The sequence below is a fragment of the Mustela nigripes genome, chromosome 16 (assembly GCF_022355385.1).
Source record: "Mustela nigripes isolate SB6536 chromosome 16, MUSNIG.SB6536, whole genome shotgun sequence".
In the NCBI taxonomy this organism is placed as follows: domain Eukaryota; kingdom Metazoa; phylum Chordata; class Mammalia; order Carnivora; family Mustelidae; genus Mustela; species Mustela nigripes.
This window is the reverse complement of record NC_081572.1, coordinates 44,712,774-44,730,213: the sequence shown is the minus strand read 5'-3', so window position 1 is coordinate 44,730,213 and position 17,440 is coordinate 44,712,774. Positions and strand designations below refer to the sequence as shown.

The following is a 17,440-nucleotide window of genomic DNA, read 5'->3' as shown; positions in this document are numbered from 1 at the left end:
TCATGACTCCAGACACAGGGGTGGGGCCTGGACTGGGCCTGTGGGGAGGGATTGACAAAAGTGACCACTTAGAGCCCTGTGCCTCAGCTCTTGGACGCCTGGCTGGAAGTAGGCAGTCCCGCTTCCTGTGACCTTGGGGGCTTGAACAGGACAGGGCCCAGGGGGCCCAGTGCACTACCTCTTTCCCCAAGCCTTTTCTCTTCATCGCTCCTCCTCTGTCGCTTCTTCCCCGCCCTCTACTGCCCTAAACTGCTTCCTGGGCCGGAAACTGTTTGGCTTTTTCCTGCCCCAGTGAGGGTTGGAGGGGGCGGGGGTTGTCGCAGCCCTTAACTTTCAGGGAACATGGAGCCCAGGAAGGCGGTGCCTGGGGTGCACAGCTGCGGGCCTCGGGTGGCCGCGGGGTCAGGGACGGCCGCGGAGCTCGTGTACCATCTAGCGGGGGCCCTGGGCACGGAGCTGAAGGAGCTGGCGCGCCGCTTCGGGCCGGAGGCGGCGGCCAGGCTAGTGCCGCTCGTGGTGCGGGCGCTGGAGCTCCTGGAAAAGGCTGCGGTGGGGCCGGACCCAGACTCAGTGAGTCACCGACTTTCCCCTGGCCCCCCGCAGGGCTGGTGGGAGTCCAGCCCTCACCGCCTGGCCTCCCCAGCTGCAGGTGTCCGCGCAGCAGGCCGAAGCAGAGCTGCGGCGGCTGCGGGAGGAGAACGAGCGCCTCCGCAGAGAGCTGCGCTCCGGGCCACAGGGTGAGTGCGGGCACGGCCAACGGGCGGGGCGGGCCGGCTCAGGGCCTCCTCCCCAGGCCTCGACTAAGAACGCCCCTTCCTCAGAGGAGCGCGCTCTCCTGAGGCAGCTCAAGGAAGTGACCGACCGCCAGCGGGACGAGCTCCGCGCGCACAACCGAGACCTGCAGCAGCGCAGCCAGGAGACCGAGGCGGTGAGGGCGGGGCGGGGCGAAGGGCGTGGGGCGTGGCGAAGGGCGTGAAGCGGGGCGCTTCCTAGCCCATCAGTCGGCGCCCCGCCCACTTCCTCTTTTGCTCCGCCTCCAGCTGCAGGAGCAGCTGCAGCGCCTCCTACTGGTGAACGCGGAGCTGCGGCACAAGCTGGCCGCTGTACAGACTCAGCTGCGCGCGGCGAGGGACCGTGAGAGGGAGTGGGAACTGCAGAGCCAGGGGGCCGTGGAGCTGACGCGGGATCGGACCAGGGGCTCCGGGTACGAGCAGAGGCAGGAGCCCGAGCGGGCCACCGCCGACGCAGGAGCCCCGGGGAACCCTGAGGACCCGGTGAGTGCCCATCACCGTACTCACAGGTCCGGTACTTGGTGGGCACTCGGGTTTTCTGTGCTGCGTAGCAGGTCCACCCGGAAGGCGGAAGGCGGCACACGAGTGGCCGGCACCTGCTCCCACGCTCAGCTGTCATCTGTTGCAGCGCCTTCGCCTCCAAGTCTCCGTGCCCGTCACTTGCTCTGTGATGGTGGGGTGGAGGGGAGCGCCGGTAGAGGCCCCCACTGACCAAGCCTGCCCTTCCTGCAGCAGCCAGGCCACCCCTCCAAGGCAGGACAGTGCAGCTTCAGTCGAGAGGAGCTCGAGCAGATCCTTCAGGAGCGGAATGAGCTTAAAGCCAATGTGTTCCTACTGAAGGAGGAGTTGGCCTACTTCCAGCGGTGAGGGCGGTGGGCAGGGGCTGGGAAGTTCAGGGGTCGCACTCACACCCATTGCTGGGCCTCAGGTCCCCAGCTTCATTCTTTGGTTCACTGATCTATCCACAATGACATGTGCCAGGCACTGTGCTGGACACTGAGAGGACATGAATCACACAGCTCCTGTCTTCCTAGAACTTATTCCAAATGCGGGAGGAGGTAGTACAAAAAGTTACAGCAGTGGTCAAAGAAAGATTCCTAGGAGGGGGCAACATCTAAGCTACCTATGAGGTGTGTTAGCAAGGCAGAGTGTTTCAAAAAGGGGAACAACACACACAGGCACTTGGGATGAGAGCAATGGTTGGCATTCCCAGGGCTTACCCTGCCCTTTTCCCTCCTCTATAGGGAGCTGCTCGCAGACCACCGGGTCCCTGGGCTTCTGGTTGAGGCCATGAAGGTGGCTGTCAAGAAGCAGCGGAAGAAGATCAAGGCCAAGATGTTAGGGATCCCAGAGGAGGCAGAGAGCAGGTAAGTCCCTGCCTCCATTCCCACTGAGCCAGTCCTCCCTTGCTCTTTGTGCCGAGCCTGATGACCCAGCTGGGTCCTGCTCTAACCCAGCCTGGTCATCCCTTGAGCCTACCACCTTAGCCTCATCCCTCCCTGAGCCTGTCACCTAGCCTAGTCACTTCTTAAACCTATTAACCTGGCCTGATCACCCCTGAGCCTGCTGTCCAGCCTGCCACATCTTCTATCTGGATCGCACTTGCCATGCTCACTATGTATCTTCTGCTGAAGAAATCTGGTAATGCTGCTTCTCCACCTTAGTTTTTCAGTTTCCTCTCTTGGCTGGATCTGCTTGTTCTCAGGGGGTTAAGAATGTAATTACAGGGGCGCCTGGGTGGCTCAGTGGGTTAAAGCCTCTGCCTTCAGCTCAGGTCATGATCCCAGGGTCCTGGGATTGAGCCCCACATCGGGCTCTCTACTCAGCGGGGAGCCTGCTTCCTCCTCTCTCTCTGCCAGCTTCTCTGCCTACTTGTGATCTCTGTCTGTCAAATAAATAAAATCTTTTTTAAAAAAGAGGGGGGCACCTGGGTGGCTCAGTGGGTTAAAGCCTCTGCCTTCAGCTCAGGTCATGATCTCAGGGTCCTGGGATCAAGCCCCACGTCCGGCTCTCTGCTCAGCGGGAAGCCTGCTTCCCCTCCTCTCCCTCTGTCTGCCTGCTGGTGATCTCTGTCAAATAAATAAAATATTAAAAAAAAAAAGAATGTAATTACAGGCACATCAGGACCTGCTATGAGGCTATCAAATTAAAGCCTCAAGATGTCCTTCCTTCATCTCCCTAGCACCTGCTTCTCTCCAGGCTTGAGGGTCCCATAGTCACTCTGTTCTCCCTTGGCTGTTTCTGGGTATTGTGCAGAAGACAGGACATAGCTGGATTCCCATGGTCCCCCAGGGCCTTGATGAATGACCCCCATATCTCCTCTCTCCTCTTCTCTGCCTCAGTGACGATGAAGACAGCTCATGGCTCCTGCTCTCCAGTGATAAGGGAGCCCACCCTGCACCCACTGAGTCCAGAATACAAAGTTTGTATGTTGTGGGAAGAGGAAGGGCAAAGGTTGTGGGGGTGAAGGAGGGGCCCCACCTTTGTTCTTCTCCCCTTTCCTGCTCCACTGACATTCATCCTGCTATCCTGAGCTCTAAGTATGCCCCTCCCTCCATTGACCCTGGCCCCTTCCCCTCCTCAGTACTTCGGGTTGCCCTTTCTTCCTATTGTATCCTCTTTCCTCACCACTCCCCGAGCCCATAGCCTTTGACCTCTCTGGTATCCAAGCTCAAAATACCTCTTGGTTCTCCCCCCAGCTTTGGCCTGTCCTATCAGAGTGAAACAGAGGCCCGTGAAGCCCAGACCAGCAGCATGGCTCCCAGTGAGTTAGGGGGAGAAGAGGAGGCCCCACAACAACCCCACTTGGAGCCTGGGGGCAGCCCCACAGTCCTCAATTCCTGACTGGCTCTGCTCTGCACCTGATGAACATCTTTGTCTGGGGCAGTCTCAGCTGCCCCAGAGAACTGACTTTGGAATCCGGCTATGGGTGGGTGTGTGGCCTCAAATGAGGACAGGGCTCTGTTCTTCTCAGCCCTCCCCAGGCTCTTTCCCAGTCCTGGCCTGAGCTAGGTCATGATGAAGAGCTCAGCCTACTTTCCTTTCCTGTATCTCTGTGCCAAGCCTCAAGGGTCAGATAAAATTGCTTCCTTCTGGAGTCTCAGTTTTCCTATCCATATAATGGAGAGCTGACTACCTACCTCCCAAGGGTTTGTGAGAGTAGCCTAAGGCAATATAATAAAGCAGCTGCCCATGATACCCAGAAATGGCTCCAAGTCTGTGTATTAGCAGTCTGCCCCCGCCTGGGGGGCAGGCTGGACCTGCCAAGTCCGACAGGACCAGGGGCAGGCTGTGGTTTCCTCACAGGGTCTTGTTGGTTGTTAAGTGGGTGGGGAGCTTCTCCTGGTGAGGGCCTCACTTGTGTAGTATGACCTAATGGAAAGACATGGCTCCCAGTCTCACCACACACCCTTGCCTGTGCCCCAGTATCCAGGCTTTTCATCTTCCTGACCCCTCCAGACTGAGGCCAGCCCTTATAGTACCCACTCAGCCTTCACCACAGCTTTCCTTTCCTTTTTATTTGTCTGGTGTCTGATCTTCCCAGCAACTCCCCCCCTCCACCCCTCTCAGGGAGGTGCCTCATGGCAGCCCGCCCCTTCACACTGGTTTCCTCAGGAAAGGCCTTGGAAGGAAGCAGGGAGGGGGTTGGGAGCTGTGGGGGCCAGACTAACCCAAACCCTCCGGCTGAACGGGCCGCCATGGGACTGAGGCTGCTGCTACTGTTGCTGCTCTGGACACAGGGGACCCAGGAGTCCAAGCTGGACCCCAATGGGCAGCATGTCTGCCTGGCCAGCAGGTGGGTCTTTGTGGGAATCTGAGGTCGGGGTGGTGGTGGCTGAACTGGGGTAGAGGCATTGCCGAGAAGGAGGAAGACATGAGGGAAGAGGCCATGGAGCTGAAGGGAAGGGGGCCTGGGGACAGCCTGGAGGGTGGTAGATAGGCAAGGCTGGAGGTGAGAGGGCCAGGGAAGGAAAGGGAAGGGATTAGGAACACTGGAGCTGTGACTCTTGGCTAGGCCTGCCTGATGGGGCTCAGGCGGCCTCCCACATCTCAGCCAGAGATAGAGATCTACCTGTGGAGACAGTCTGTCCCCCGGCTGACCCCTCTCTGCCCCACAGCCCCTCTGCTGATATCCAGTGCTGCCCAGGCTGGAGGCAGAAAGATCAAGAATGCACTATCCGTGAGTAGCCAGAACAGATCCCTACCCAAGAAGAAATGAGGACATAGCCCAGTGACTCTTCCTTCCCCTCCTCCTGGGACCTATTTCCCCTCCTGAGCCCTAGAGCTGGAGCCCATCCTGACATCCCCCCGGGCCCAGCCCTGATGGAATGACTCTTGAGGGGGCAGGGTGCTGGGAACCAGTGAGAGGGGCAGAGTGGTCCCCTGGTTTGGCCATGCCACCATCCTTCCCACCTGGGTGGGATGTTTTTCAGCCATCTGTGAAGGGCTAGATGCCTGCCGGGAAGATGAAGTCTGTGTGAAACCAGGCCTCTGTCGATGCAAACCTGGATTCTTCGGGGCCCAGTGCAACTCCCGTGAGTCCTAGTTTCAACTGGAGGATGAAGTTGCTAGGCAGAACTGGGCCGCGGGGAGGCAAAGCAGGTAGAAATGTGATCTTAGAACAGCAGGGCCAGAATCCCTCCAAGCTTCACCGAGGAGATGGAGGCCCAGAGTTGGGAAGTGACGCATTCCTGGAAGGTGACCTGAGTCATCTGGTTTTTACCCATATCCGCAAAGCCCTACCCACAGTTCTTAGCTGTGTGCCCTTCACCATCTTGCCCAACTTCTCGGAAAAGACGCTGGTTATCCCTGTTAATTGCAAAATGGGCATGTGTGGAGGGTGGAAGGAGAACCCTGGCCCGGCTCTTCCTTCTCTGGTGAAAAGAGGGCATGGGAAAGGGTTTGGTGCGCAGGATGGCCAGAGAGCAGGACTCAGGGCTGAGAAGAGACACTAGGGACAAATGTGGCTTTTTTGTGACCTTCACAGTCACCATCTGGGCTGGGGTCGACACTCAGGACGCTCAGTTCACCTCCAGTGGGGTGGGTGGAGGATGGGGGTAGGGCGTGAGAGGAAGGCAGGGGCATGGATGAAATCCTACTTCTGTGTGACTCTGACCAAAGCTTCTCCCACTCAGGACCTCTAAGTGTGTTCTGGGGTATGAAGTAGGAAGCTGGGCCCACTGCAAAGGGTTTTTGTAGTTCAGAGTCAGAGGCAGGAAGTGAGCTGTGCCCCAGGAGGTTAGGCTGCCTGTTCAAGGGTCTGTCTCTGGCTCTTGGGCGTGGGCCTGGCACCCCTCTTCCTTGTGGAAGGGGGTTGCGACGCTGTGGAGAGCCATGTCTGGCCCAGAGCCTGCTGACCCCCTTCCGTTCCCCACTCCGTCCCCACCCCATCCCTGCAGGCTGCCCCGGCCAGTACTGGGGTCCCGACTGCCGTGAGATCTGTGCCTGCCACCCACACGGCCAGTGCGAGCCGGCCACGGGCGTGTGCCACTGCCAAGCGGACCGCTGGGGCGGCCGTTGTGAGTTCGCTTGCGCCTGCGGCCCGCACGGGCGTTGCGACCCCGCGACGGGCGCGTGCCGCTGCGAGCCCGGCTGGTGGTCCTCCACTTGCCGCCGCCCGTGCCAGTGCAACCCGGCGGCGGCGCGCTGCGATCAAGCCGACGGCTCCTGCCGCTGTGAGCCGGGCTGGTGGGGCCGCCGCTGCAGCTTCCGCTGCGCCTGCCATGGCTCCCCGTGCACACAGGAGACCGGCCGCTGCGTCTGCCGCCCGGGCTGGTGGGGCCCCGAGTGCCGGCAGCAGTGCGAGTGCGTGCGCGGTCGCTGCAGTGCCGCCTCCGGCCAGTGCGCCTGCCCGCCGGGCTTCCGCGGTGCCCACTGCGAGCTGCCTTGCCGCGCCGGCAGCTACGGGCCTCACTGCCGCGACAGGTGAGCGGGAGGCGGGGGCAGCGACCGTGAGCACCCCCTGCCCCGCGCAGGAGCGGTGCGGGGGTGCAGGGGCGAGAGCGCGGGGGAGGGGGGAAGCCGGGCAGAGGCGGGGGCGCGGGGATAGCAGGGCCCGGTGCTTTCCGCCAAGACCGACGGGGACGGGACAGAAGGAGGAGAAAGACCCTCGAAGCCCGAGGTCCAGCTTCGCCCAGCTTGTCGTCTGGTTGTTCTCAAACCGTAGGAGTACCAGCAAACTATAGTTAGAAGCAGATAAAAGATGAATGAGAGGAAGGAAGGGGCATGACAAAAGCGTGACAAAACGATTGCAGGGTGCCTTTCAAACTTAGTGGCTTTCAAACTTGGGCCGCTCCACGCACAGTAAGAAATGCGTTTTGGGGCGCCTGGGTGGCTCAGTGGGTTAAGCCTCTGCCTTCGGCTCAGGTCATGATCCCAGAGTCCTGGGATCGAGCCCCCGCATCGGGCTCTCTGCTCAGCAGGGAGCCTGCTTCCTCCTCTGTCTTTCTCTACCTGCCTCTCTGCCTACTTGTGATCTCTCTCTGTCAAATAAATAAATAAAATCTTTAAAAAAAAAAAAAAAGAAAGAAAGAAATGCGTTTTGGGGCGCCTGTCTGGCTTAGTAGGTAGAGCATGCGACTCTTGAACGGGGGTTGGGGTGGGGGTGCTTGAGTTGCAGCCCTGCACTGGGCGTTGCGCCTTGGGCATGGCACTTACTTAAAAGCAAATAAAAACAAAACAAAAGGAAATGCGTTTTACATCCCACCTAATTCTGTCTGTCTCAACACACACAGCTCTGGGGTAAAAGCTTAACCAGACAACATACACTTATCTTTGCTTCACGTATTACATGTAATATAAATGTGTATATATCTATAGATTACATACGTGAGATACATACACACACTGTAATGCTTGCTTGCTTGCTTGATTGCTTTTTCTTTCTGTTGCGGATCTGCTAAATTGATTTTATGAACAAACGAATCTGATCCAAACATATGATTCCAGATAACTATCCAAAGAAAGACTTTTCAAGAAACTGTTAAAGAATCAATGAGAGAGGCGCCTGGGCGGCTCAGTGGGTTAAGCCTCTGTCTTCGGCTTAGGTCATGGTCTCAGGGTCCTGGGATCGAACCCCACATCGGGCTCTCTGCTCCTCAGGGAGCCTGCATCTCCCTCTCTCTCTGCCTGCCTCTCTGCCTACTTGTGATCTCTGTCTGTCAATCAAATAAATAAAATCTTAAAAAAAAAAAAAGAATCAATGAGAAATTAAGATTAAGGAAAACCTTAGTGGGAGACTTCTTAGGAGAGTAGATCCTAAGAGTTCACAAAGGAAAAAAAAATTTTTTGTTGTTGTTTTTGTTTTGTTTTGTTTTTTGTTTTTGCACCTACATGAGATGAGGGACATTAGCTAAACTTACTGTGGTAATCATTTCACGATATAGGTAAGTCAAGTCGAGGCTGTGTACCTTAAAGTTACTCAGTGCAGTATGACAATTACATCTAAAAAAAAAAAAAAACTGGGGAAAAATTTTTTTTTAAGATTTTACTTATTTATTTGAAAGGATGAGTGAAAGATAGCACAAGGTGGTAGGGAGGAGAGGGAGAAGCAGACTCCCTGCAGAACAGAGAGCCCCATGTGGGTCTTGATCCCAGGACCCTGAGATCATGACCTGAGCTGAAGGCAGATGCTTAACCCACTGAGCCAGGAAAGCACCCCGAAGACTTTTTTTTTTTTAAACATAAGATAAACTTGAAATTATAGTGATGAAAACAGACATGTTTTAATTTTTATGCATTTTCATCTTGTGGGACAGGAGATACTCTGAGTCCCAATCATGCCAGACCTCAGAGATGGCGGGGAAAGGAGGGTTGAGGGGAGAAAAGGGATAGGAAGGAACACTGGGGAGAAGGTTGGCCAAAGTAACTTGGCTGTTCTGGCTGGGCTGGGAGTTCTTGGTAACCCTGGGACCCTAGGAAGGCCAGGTTCTAGAATGGGAAGTTAGAAGGAGAGGGCTGGCATCCTACGGAGATCCTCTGTCCAGCCTTTTTGCGGTACAACATGGGGAAACTGAGGTTTAAACCTGCCTGAGTGCTCTGGGTGCTCTCCAGTGTCCCTGGAGGCCTCAGTGGGGACTCCCTCTATCCGCTCCTCAGTGCTGCCATGCACTCCTTCCCTTCCCAGCTGCGGTCACTGCAAGCACAAGGAGCCATGCTCTGTAGACACAGGCAGCTGTGAGTCCTGCGAGCCGGGCTGGAACGGAACCCAGTGCCACCAGCCCTGCCCACCTGGCACTTTTGGCGAGAGCTGTGGACAGCTGTGCCCCCACTGCCGGCTTGGGGAGGCCTGTCAGCCAGACACTGGGCACTGTCAACACTGTGACCCTGGGTGGCTGGGGCCCAGGTGAGGGGGCCGGCCTGTTCCTGGGTGGGGTGCACCTTCCTTCAGGATCCTGGTTCCAGCTACTCCCTCTGGGGAGTTGCTGGTCCCTCCCCCAGTACACTAATTCACAAAGCCTTTGGGGCCTGCCTCCTGGGGAAGTGTGAGGGAAGAGAGATGAGGGCTGATGAGGCCCTGGGCAGAGTTCTCTTCCTCCTTCGCCACTCAGGTATCCTGAGCTCGCTCTCTCTCTCTCTCTCTCTTTTTTTTTTCCTGAGCTCTCTTCTTCCTCTCTAGGCTCTGTAGTCTGTCACCTCTTGGGTTTGGCCCCAGGTTCAAGGCCCTGTTTACACCTGAGCTTCATTGCCGAGGAGTAGACAGTTGGGGTCCTGGGTCCAGAAGAATGGGGGAAGATGGGTAAGACCCTTCTGTGGGGGCTCTGCCTTGCCAGGCCTGCCCTGCCCACCTATTCCAAGTCTCTCATCACCTCAGGTGTGAAGACCCCTGCCCGACTGGCACCTATGGGGAGGGCTGTAGCTCTGTCTGCCACACCTGTGTTCAGGGGACCTGTGATGCTGTGACTGGAGAGTGTATCTGCCATGCTGGCTACTGGGGACCCAGGTGAGAGAACTGGGGCCCTGGCAGGGAGGCAGGGGGTTAGGTCAGACCTCTGTGCTGTCTGTTTCCTGAACTTCCCTTCCTGGGCTTCTCCCCCTCCACACACCCACCCAGCATGCTCAGCTCATCACTGCGAAGTTATTCCTCCTGCTATGAGGTCCGCATCTTCCAGAAGTAGTGATGCTTAATCTAAAAGGCCTGGCTCCCTAATGAGGTGGAGAAGTTCTTTAGGGGTAGGATTGCCGACTCCATTGTTGTTTCCCTGAGGTCTTGAGATGGTAAAACATAAACAAGGTCAATGTCTTTGATGTCAGGTTTTCCACCTCTAGGACTGAATGTAGAATCACGTGGAACAGACCTAATTTTCTAGAGGAGAGGACCAAGGCCCAGAGAGCAGGGCAGGGCGGCTCAGACCTCCAGACCCTGAAGACTTTTCTCTGGATGCCGTTGGCCTCTGGCTTATTTCACTTTAGTGCTGGATGGGCTAGGGGTGAGGATCAGGAGAGGTGGAGCTTGTCTGAAGATTATACCCTGGGGGGCTGAGTACCGAGGGGCCGCCTCTGGATGGCCTCTCTGGAAGACAGGCTTAGAGGCTAAGGGGATTCTCCCAAGTACTGCCAGTGGTACTTAGAATGTGGGCTCAGAGGTCAGAGGAGTCTGCTTGGGCATCGTCCAGGGATGTCTGTGTGGCAGGGGGTGGGGAGCGGTGCCCAGAAATCTACCTTCCTCTGTGCCCCGCCTACCCCTAACTCTTCTCACCCAGCCTTCAGCCTTTGTCTCTTATCATCCCATAGCTGCAACACTTCATGCCCACCTGGTTTCCATGGCAACAACTGCTCTGTTCCCTGTGAATGTCCAGAGGGACCCTGCAACCCTGTCTCTGGGGCCTGCCAGCTGGGTAAGGTGCAGGGGCACCTGGGTGGCTCAGTTGGTTAAGCATCTGCCTTCAGCCCAGATCATGATCCCATGGTTCTGGGATGGAGCACCACCCTCCCACCACCCCCACCCTAGCCCCCACCCCCGCCCGCCAATTGCCCAGCAGGGAGCCTGCTTTTCCCTCTCCCTCTGCCTGCCTCTCCCCCTACTTGCGCTCTCTCTATCAAATAAATAAATAAAATCTTTTTTTTTTTTTTTAAAGATTTTATTTATTTATTTGACAGACAGAGATCACAAGTAGACAGAGAGGCAGGCAGAGAGAGAGAGAGGAGGAAGCAGGCTCCCTGCCGAGCAGAGAGCCCGATGCGGGACTCGATCCCAGGACCCTGAGATCATGACCTGAGCCGAAGGCAGCGGCGTAACCCACTGAGCCACCCAGGCGCCCCTGAATAAATAAATAAAATCTTAAAAAGAAAGAAGAGAGAAAGGAAGGAAGGAAGAAAGGTGCAGGGGGCAGTAACCAGGGAGAGACTGGCCCTTTATATGGCTCCAGGGATGTATCCCTTGACAGGGAGTCTGGGCTCACTTCAGAGGCATGAAATCTGTATGGTTAACTTTGGGGGTCCCTGAAAATAGGACAGCCCCTGCCTCCTGAGAAACCAGGCTAGCAGCCAGGAAATGAGCAGGCAACTCTCAGACCTGCTACAAAGGGAATATGTACCAGGTATGTGATAAGTGGGAACAGGGGCTTGTGGAACAGACCAGGGCCCAGGCTGGGGACAGGCTAGCAGGATTGCTGCTTTGGGGAGCTGAATACAGTCTACATCTCTCAGAAAAAGGGGAGGGACCCGTAGGTGGAAGATTCTGGGGGGCCGGGGGACAACTCAGAGCTGGAGAGGAAGCATGATGTATGGAAAACACAATGGCCCAGAATATTTGGCCATCTCCTGCTCTCTCTTCCTCTCCCCAGGGCACCACAGTCGGGATGCAGCCCTCATAGCTGGCATCCTTGTGCCTCTGCTGCTGCTTCTCCTGGGCCTCATTTTCTGTGCCTGCTGCTGCTGGGCCGCCCGGTTGGACCCCAAGGACAGGTGAACTCTGGCCTGTCCCTTCCCCCACCCCCAGCTTGGGACAGGGGTTTGGGAGCAGGCTGGCATCTGGTTTCCCTTTGGGGGTGGGGAAGGACTGGCCGGGTCACACACTTAAGTCCGAGGTAACGGGGTAGCTGGCAGTGGTCATGGCCTGGACACTGCCATGTCCAGGCCATACCTTCCTTGAAAGCCTTCCAGAAGCAAGTTTCCGAGTTGCTGGAGGGTGAGCAGCGTCACTGTGCACTGGGCATCAGGCTGGGGCAACTCAAAGCCCCCAGCTGCTGAGGGTTTATTCACAGGGATCCAAGGAGGAAAGCAGGGAAGGCAGAAGCCCCAGGGCAATGCTGGGCAGGGACAGGAAGAGACTAGGCCTCAACAACTCCCTGTTTCTCCAAAGGAGAGTGACATCAAAGTCCAAGTGGTGGTTTATCAGAGATGGCGGCTTTCTGAGAAGAGGAGATAATAGGAAGGATTAGGGGGACTTTCGGGGGTGGAAGTGGGGGTGCCCACTGCTGGGGAATGTTATTTGACCGAGCTTTGTTCCTTTACCAAATCTCATCACATTTCTGGTTCCTTGGAGACTCAGAGCAGCAAGGAGGTTCAGAGCAGGGAACATGCAGGCGGAAGGATTAGTGTTCTCAAACCACAGAGGAGGACACGGAGGCCTAAGGTGACCCAGCCTGTCACTGGCGCCCACAAAGCCCATGCTCTGTTTTTCTGGATTCTCTGGTGCTCTTGTATTAGTTCATGCACTAATCCCCAAGCATCCTACTCTGTGCTGTGTGGTACTCACAGATGACAGACCCTGGGCGTGGGGAAGAAGACCTCCACTCGAGAACAGAAAGGGACAAAGGCTGTCAGAGGAATGGTAACAGTGAAGCCGTGGCTTCCAGTTGGAGGGTGGGCGGTCAGGGACAGGCTTCCTGGAGGTGGTGGCACTTTCAGAAATGTAGCTGAACTGGGACTCAGCAAGGGTGATAGTAACACAAAGCTGCATTTGGGGGAACCCCCACCAGGTGCCTGGCACTAGCGTGATAGAAAGGCACTAGCTTGACAGATGAGGAAACTGAGGCTCAGAGAGGTGAAGCCTGTTGTTTGGATTTTATTCTGTGGCCCAAGGGAACCACTGAAGTAGACAGTCACTCTGTGACCCTGCCTCTCTCACACTAACCCCAGGACTAAGATGGTCCTGACCCTTTTCTGCGGCCCCCACCCTACTCCCACCAGTAGTCTTATGCACTGACCACCCTCCCGTACCCTCAGGCCAGCAAGCGATGGAGCTGCTGTGACCAGGATGAAGCTGCAGGTCTGGGGGGCGCTGAGCAGCCTGGGCTCGGCACTACCCTGTGGTAGCTTCAGCAGCCACAAGCTTCCCTGGGTGACAGGTCAGTATGGGTGCTGAAGGTCAGGGGCTGGGATGGGACAAGGTCTTCCGTGGACCTCCGTGCCTGACCCCGAGCCCTCTGCAGTCTCTCACCATGACCCGGAGATCCCCTTCAACCACAGCTTCATTGAGCCACCCTCGGCCGGCTGGGCCTCAGATGACTCCTTCTCTTCTGATCCCGAGTCCGGAGAAGACGAGAGCCCGGCCTACTGTGTACCACCCCAAGAAGGTAGTCCCCGACAGCCCGCTCCGCCCTGAGCATCCCTGCCCACTGCCACTTCTTTATTCCTTCAGCAAACATGTATCCAGTGGCCTTTCGAGTGCAGGTCCATTTCCTGGCCGTGGGACATGGTAAAGAACAAGACCGAACATTCCGGTCTCCCCAAGCTTCCTGTCTGGCGGGTGGTGATCGGGAACATGTAGGACAGAGGCTGTGTCAACATGCTTTGATGGGGGACATAAAAGTTGGGGCTCATGATCCAGCCCTGTCAGGGGTGATTAGGACCAGGGAAGATGGCTCAGGAGTTGAGTCTAGCAGAATCAGGAGGAGTCAACCAAGTGACAGCTAAGGAGGGGTGTGAGAATGGTGTTTCAGGAAGAGGGAACAACACACGCAAAGGCCCGAAGGTGAGAGGGACTGGAGTGTGACACACTGACAGAGCTTTAGCTTGGCTAGCATGTGGCATTAGTTCACAGGGGAAGGAGTGGTGAGAAGAGTGTGTGGAAGGAGTCATGTCTACCTGAATAGGCCGTCCCCTGCCTCTGTACCCTCACCCATTTCCTCACCCCATTGTTGATGCTTCCCAGCAGATGTCAAACTGAGTAAACAGGACCGATTGGGGTGGCAAGCCCAGCTTTAGGCAGCCTCTTCTGTCTCCTCTTCCAGGGATGGTCACTGTGGCCCACGGAGAGTTTCCAGAAGCCAGCCTGGCTGGAGGCCCCGTCCCTCCCCCCGAGGACGCCTCCACCCCATTTCCCATCCCGCGCACTTCCAGCCTCGCCCGGGCCAAACGGCCGTCAGTCTCCTTTGCCGAAGGCACCAAGTTTGCCCCACAGAGTCGCCGAAGCTCAGGGGAAATCTCCAGTCCTCTCCGAAAGCCCAAGAGGCTCTCCCGGGGGGCCCAGTTGGGCCCTGAAAGCCAGGAGGCTGAGGAGTCCATGGACTCAGAGAAAGCAGAAATGGATGAAACCCTTCCTGGTGCTGCCAGCCCCAGGGATTCAGCCACTGGCCGCCGCCGGCTACCTCTTGGTGGCCGGACAGTGGCTGAGCGTGTAGAAGCCATTGAGGGCAGTGTCCTGGAGGGCTCAGGCTCTGTGACTACGATCTACATGCTGGCAGGGACACCCCAGTTATCTGAGGGCCCTGTCCGGTCTGTTCTCCGCCGTTTTGGTAGCTTCCAGAAAGGCCAGGCAGGGCCCAAGGTCAAGAGTGCCATCCCCAAGCCTCCACGCCGGGCCCTTAGTCGAAATAAGGGCAGCCCTGGACTAGCCTCTGGCTCTGCCAAGCAGAGCCCCAGCCTAGCCCCCAATGAAGAGCTTACTAGGTCCTTAGAGTCTGTAGGAACTGGGCCAGAGGAAGTGGCCAGGGGGCTGGGGGATGGTACCAAGAATTCAGGAAGGGCCCAGGAGCTGACCCCTGACAGTGGCCCCCAAGAACAGGATCCCCAAAAGCTGGCTGATGAGAAAGAGCAGGAGGAGCCCCAGTATGAGAACGTTACACCCATCTCTGGGCTACCAGCACCCTGAGAACCTTGAATTTGGAGAGTGGGAAGACTGTGGATAGGGGTAGGCTTCTGAACTGCCCCTGGATCAGACTGTGTTTTGCTGGAAAAAGATCTCAGGGCCAGGAAAGACAGACCAGAGCCTCTGCCCTTTCATGGGGAAACGTCAGAGCTGGAGGCCAATTGGCTCTGGGCCCTGGCAGTGCTCTGGGAGTGGTCTGGAAGGCCTGGGCAGAGACCCCATGGGGTGGAGTCAGGAAGGGGAAAGAGATGACTGCAGGGACTTTTTTTTCTGTTTTCCTAGACTCTGCCCCAAAAGGCTATTCTTTCCTCCATTTGCAAAACATTTTTCTGAAATGGGAAACAACCTAAATGATGACAAAAGATTGGTTAAAGAAAGATTGCTTAGGATAGGTCTCTAAACAACCACAAAAATCACATTGTGTAAGAATATTTAATATGGGAAATAGGGGAGACTGTTTATGCTCAACTGTTAAGTGTAAAAAATAAGGTGTCTTTTTTTTTATAAATTTCATTTCTTTTTGCTTCAGGCTACATGTTTAGAATTCTCCCACTTTGTGTATATTTTGTGATTGTTTTACAAACGTTTTTTTTCTGAAGGATGTATGTGCATAAAAAATTTTGAGGGAGAGGCATCAAATGGCATTTTTTTGGGGGGGGGAGATGAGATTGTAGCTAATATTTATTTTCTTAAACTTTTGTATTATTTGTAAATTGTCATTAGTGAACATTCTTTTTACTTTTCTCACTAGATTTTTAAAAAAATATTAAAACAATGTTTTTTGTGAAAAATTTTAAAAAGTACTAACATTATAGACATGTATAAAGTAAAAAAGAGATTTCCCTTTTCCTCAGAGGAACCTGAGGGACAGGGGAGGGACCAGACTTAACTTGTCTCTGAATGTCTTTTGGTCTTGTTTGAAATTTTTTTCTCACATACTTGAATTACCTAGTCAGTACAGAAACAGCAGCTTCCCCTTCTATCCCAGTGCTCAGAGAATCTGGTGAACAGTTCAGATCTTTCCTTTCAGATGTTTTTCTGGACACATGAAAACAAAAGATCATATTGTTGTACACTTTGTGTTTTTACTTAACAATACAGTTTGGTTATATTTTGATGTCCGTAAATGTAAAGCTACCTCTTTTTATTAAAAAAATGGCTACATGGAATTCCATCATGTGGAAAAAACACAGGTTATTTAAACCATTCCCCTACCCGTGGAGATTTGGGTTGTTTCTAATCATTTTGATGCAATAAATGACACAGTGTACTATTTTGTCCATTTTTGCACTGTGCATGTTTTTCTGCAGAAGAGATTCCTAGAAGTGGAATTGCTGGGTGATAGGATAAGACATTAAATATTTGGGCACGCACTTTACATTGCCCTCCAAAAAAGTTACATGGTTTTGTATTCTCACAAATGATGGCAAGATCTATTTCCGCACACCCGGTCTAATAGGCTGAAATGGTATCTCATTATCTTAGCACGATAGAAATAATAAAGTGATAACATGCTAAAACTTTTTAAGAAGTTAAAAGTTTTGTACAGATAAAAGGGTTTTTTACATTTGTTTTTTAACTATCAAAAAATCGTATCATTAAAATGTGAATTTCTATGCTTATTCTAAGGTTGAGCTTCTTTTCGTGTCTTTAATAATTATTTTTTTTCCTATGAGTTATCTGATTATGTTCTTTCCCCGATTTTCAACTGAGGTGTTCATCTTTTCCTCATTGATTTATAAGTGTCTATGTATATCAAGGATATTAATTCTTTGCCCCATTTGTGATTGGTGATTTAATGCTGTTAATAGTTTCCTTCTTCTTTCTATAGAAATTTAAAATTTTAATTTAGACAGTCTTTTTTTTTTTTTTTTTTTTTTGGTGGGCAGCAAAGCAAGGTTTATTGAGCAATGGCAAAGTGATAGTACAAAGCTCCTAAGGAGGTAGGGGACAGGAGAGGGTTGCCATGGAAGTTTCTAAGTCTAGGGGTTTTTATGGGCTTGTTGGCCCTCTGTTTTGAGCTGATTGACCCTCGGCGCCTGTCATCCAATCAGGTTTTTGTCACAAGGGAAAGGGTGGAGGGTTCCTTGCAGAGTGGTCCAAAATCCTTTTTTAAGGGTGGCTTCCTCTTAGGGTGGGGCCCCTTTAGACAGTCTTTTTCTTCTTGACTGCTGAGGGTTTTTTTGTTTTGTTTTGTTTTTAAGATTACGTATTTGAAAGAGAGAGCGCATGCTTGCGCACCCACCAGCAGGGGGAGCAGCAGAGGGAGTGGGAGAAGCGGACTCCCCGTTGAGCTAAGCAGGGAGCCCAAAGCAGGGCTCTTTCTCAGGACCCTGGGAACATGACTTGAGCCAAAGGTAGGCTTAACCCATTGAGCCACCTAGGCACCCCTTGACTTGTGAGTTTCAAATGCTTAGTGGAAAGGCCTTCTCTACCCTGAAACTAGTGAAATAATCATCTGCCTTTTCTTCTGGTACTCTAGTGGTTTTATTTCTTTATGATTTGTCAGCAGTTCTGGTGTTGGGGCTTTAACACCCTTGACAAAAACACCGAAAAAAGAAACCCAGAATTTCATTCAAATAGCCCTGGATTCAAATATCAGTTCTGATAATAATTG

The 17,440-nt window shown here is 54.1% G+C and overlaps 2 protein-coding genes across 3 annotated transcripts; both read left to right on the top strand.

The window, feature by feature from the left end:
* Positions 1 to 113: 113 nt before the first annotated feature.
* On the top strand, positions 114 to 3,958 carry RILP (Rab interacting lysosomal protein). 2 transcript variants are annotated; one of them, XM_059380814.1, is made up of 9 exons: positions 114 to 570; positions 644 to 737; positions 822 to 928; positions 1,041 to 1,274; positions 1,524 to 1,654; positions 2,036 to 2,158; positions 3,134 to 3,217; positions 3,491 to 3,577; positions 3,609 to 3,958. In XM_059380814.1, exons 1-9 carry the CDS (start codon positions 343 to 345, stop codon positions 3,796 to 3,798), a joined length of 1,278 nt encoding a protein of 425 aa, XP_059236797.1. In that variant the 5' UTR covers positions 114 to 342; the 3' UTR covers positions 3,799 to 3,958. The 2 variants fall into 2 exon arrangements, with proteins under 2 accessions (XP_059236797.1, XP_059236796.1); XM_059380813.1 differs by having other exon boundaries at positions 115 to 570; positions 1,527 to 1,654; positions 3,491 to 3,720.
* A 152-nt stretch (positions 3,959 to 4,110) lies between these two features.
* Positions 4,111 to 16,451, top strand: SCARF1 (scavenger receptor class F member 1). The gene is made up of 11 exons (XM_059380812.1): positions 4,111 to 4,587; positions 4,910 to 4,971; positions 5,225 to 5,326; positions 6,191 to 6,716; positions 8,917 to 9,135; positions 9,604 to 9,732; positions 10,524 to 10,627; positions 11,576 to 11,696; positions 12,960 to 13,081; positions 13,166 to 13,309; positions 13,967 to 16,451. The coding sequence occupies exons 1-11, from the start codon at positions 4,373 to 4,375 to the stop codon at positions 14,824 to 14,826; spliced, it is 2,604 nt and encodes an 867-aa protein (XP_059236795.1). The 5' UTR covers positions 4,111 to 4,372; the 3' UTR covers positions 14,827 to 16,451.
* The last annotated feature ends 989 nt before the right edge of the window (positions 16,452 to 17,440 follow it).

Bases quoted from the DNA above. Each gene is read 5' to 3' on its own strand.
- SCARF1 (XM_059380812.1), top strand. From the start codon at position 4,373: ATGGCAGCCCGCCCCTTCACACTGGTTTCCTCAGGAAAGGCCTTGGAA. The intron at 5,327-6,190 runs GTGAGTCCTAGT...CCATCCCTGCAG, and splicing joins CGGGGCCCAGTGCAACTCCC to GCTGCCCCGGCCAGTACTGG. The intron at 10,628-11,575 runs GTAAGGTGCAGG...TCCTCTCCCCAG, and splicing joins CTCTGGGGCCTGCCAGCTGG to GGCACCACAGTCGGGATGCA.
- RILP (XM_059380814.1), top strand. From the start codon at position 343: ATGGAGCCCAGGAAGGCGGTGCCTGGGGTGCACAGCTGCGGGCCTCGG. The intron at 571-643 runs GTGAGTCACCGA...TGGCCTCCCCAG, and splicing joins TGGGGCCGGACCCAGACTCA to CTGCAGGTGTCCGCGCAGCA. The intron at 3,578-3,608 runs GGCCCCACAACA...TTGGAGCCTGGG, and splicing joins GAGTTAGGGGGAGAAGAGGA to GGCAGCCCCACAGTCCTCAA.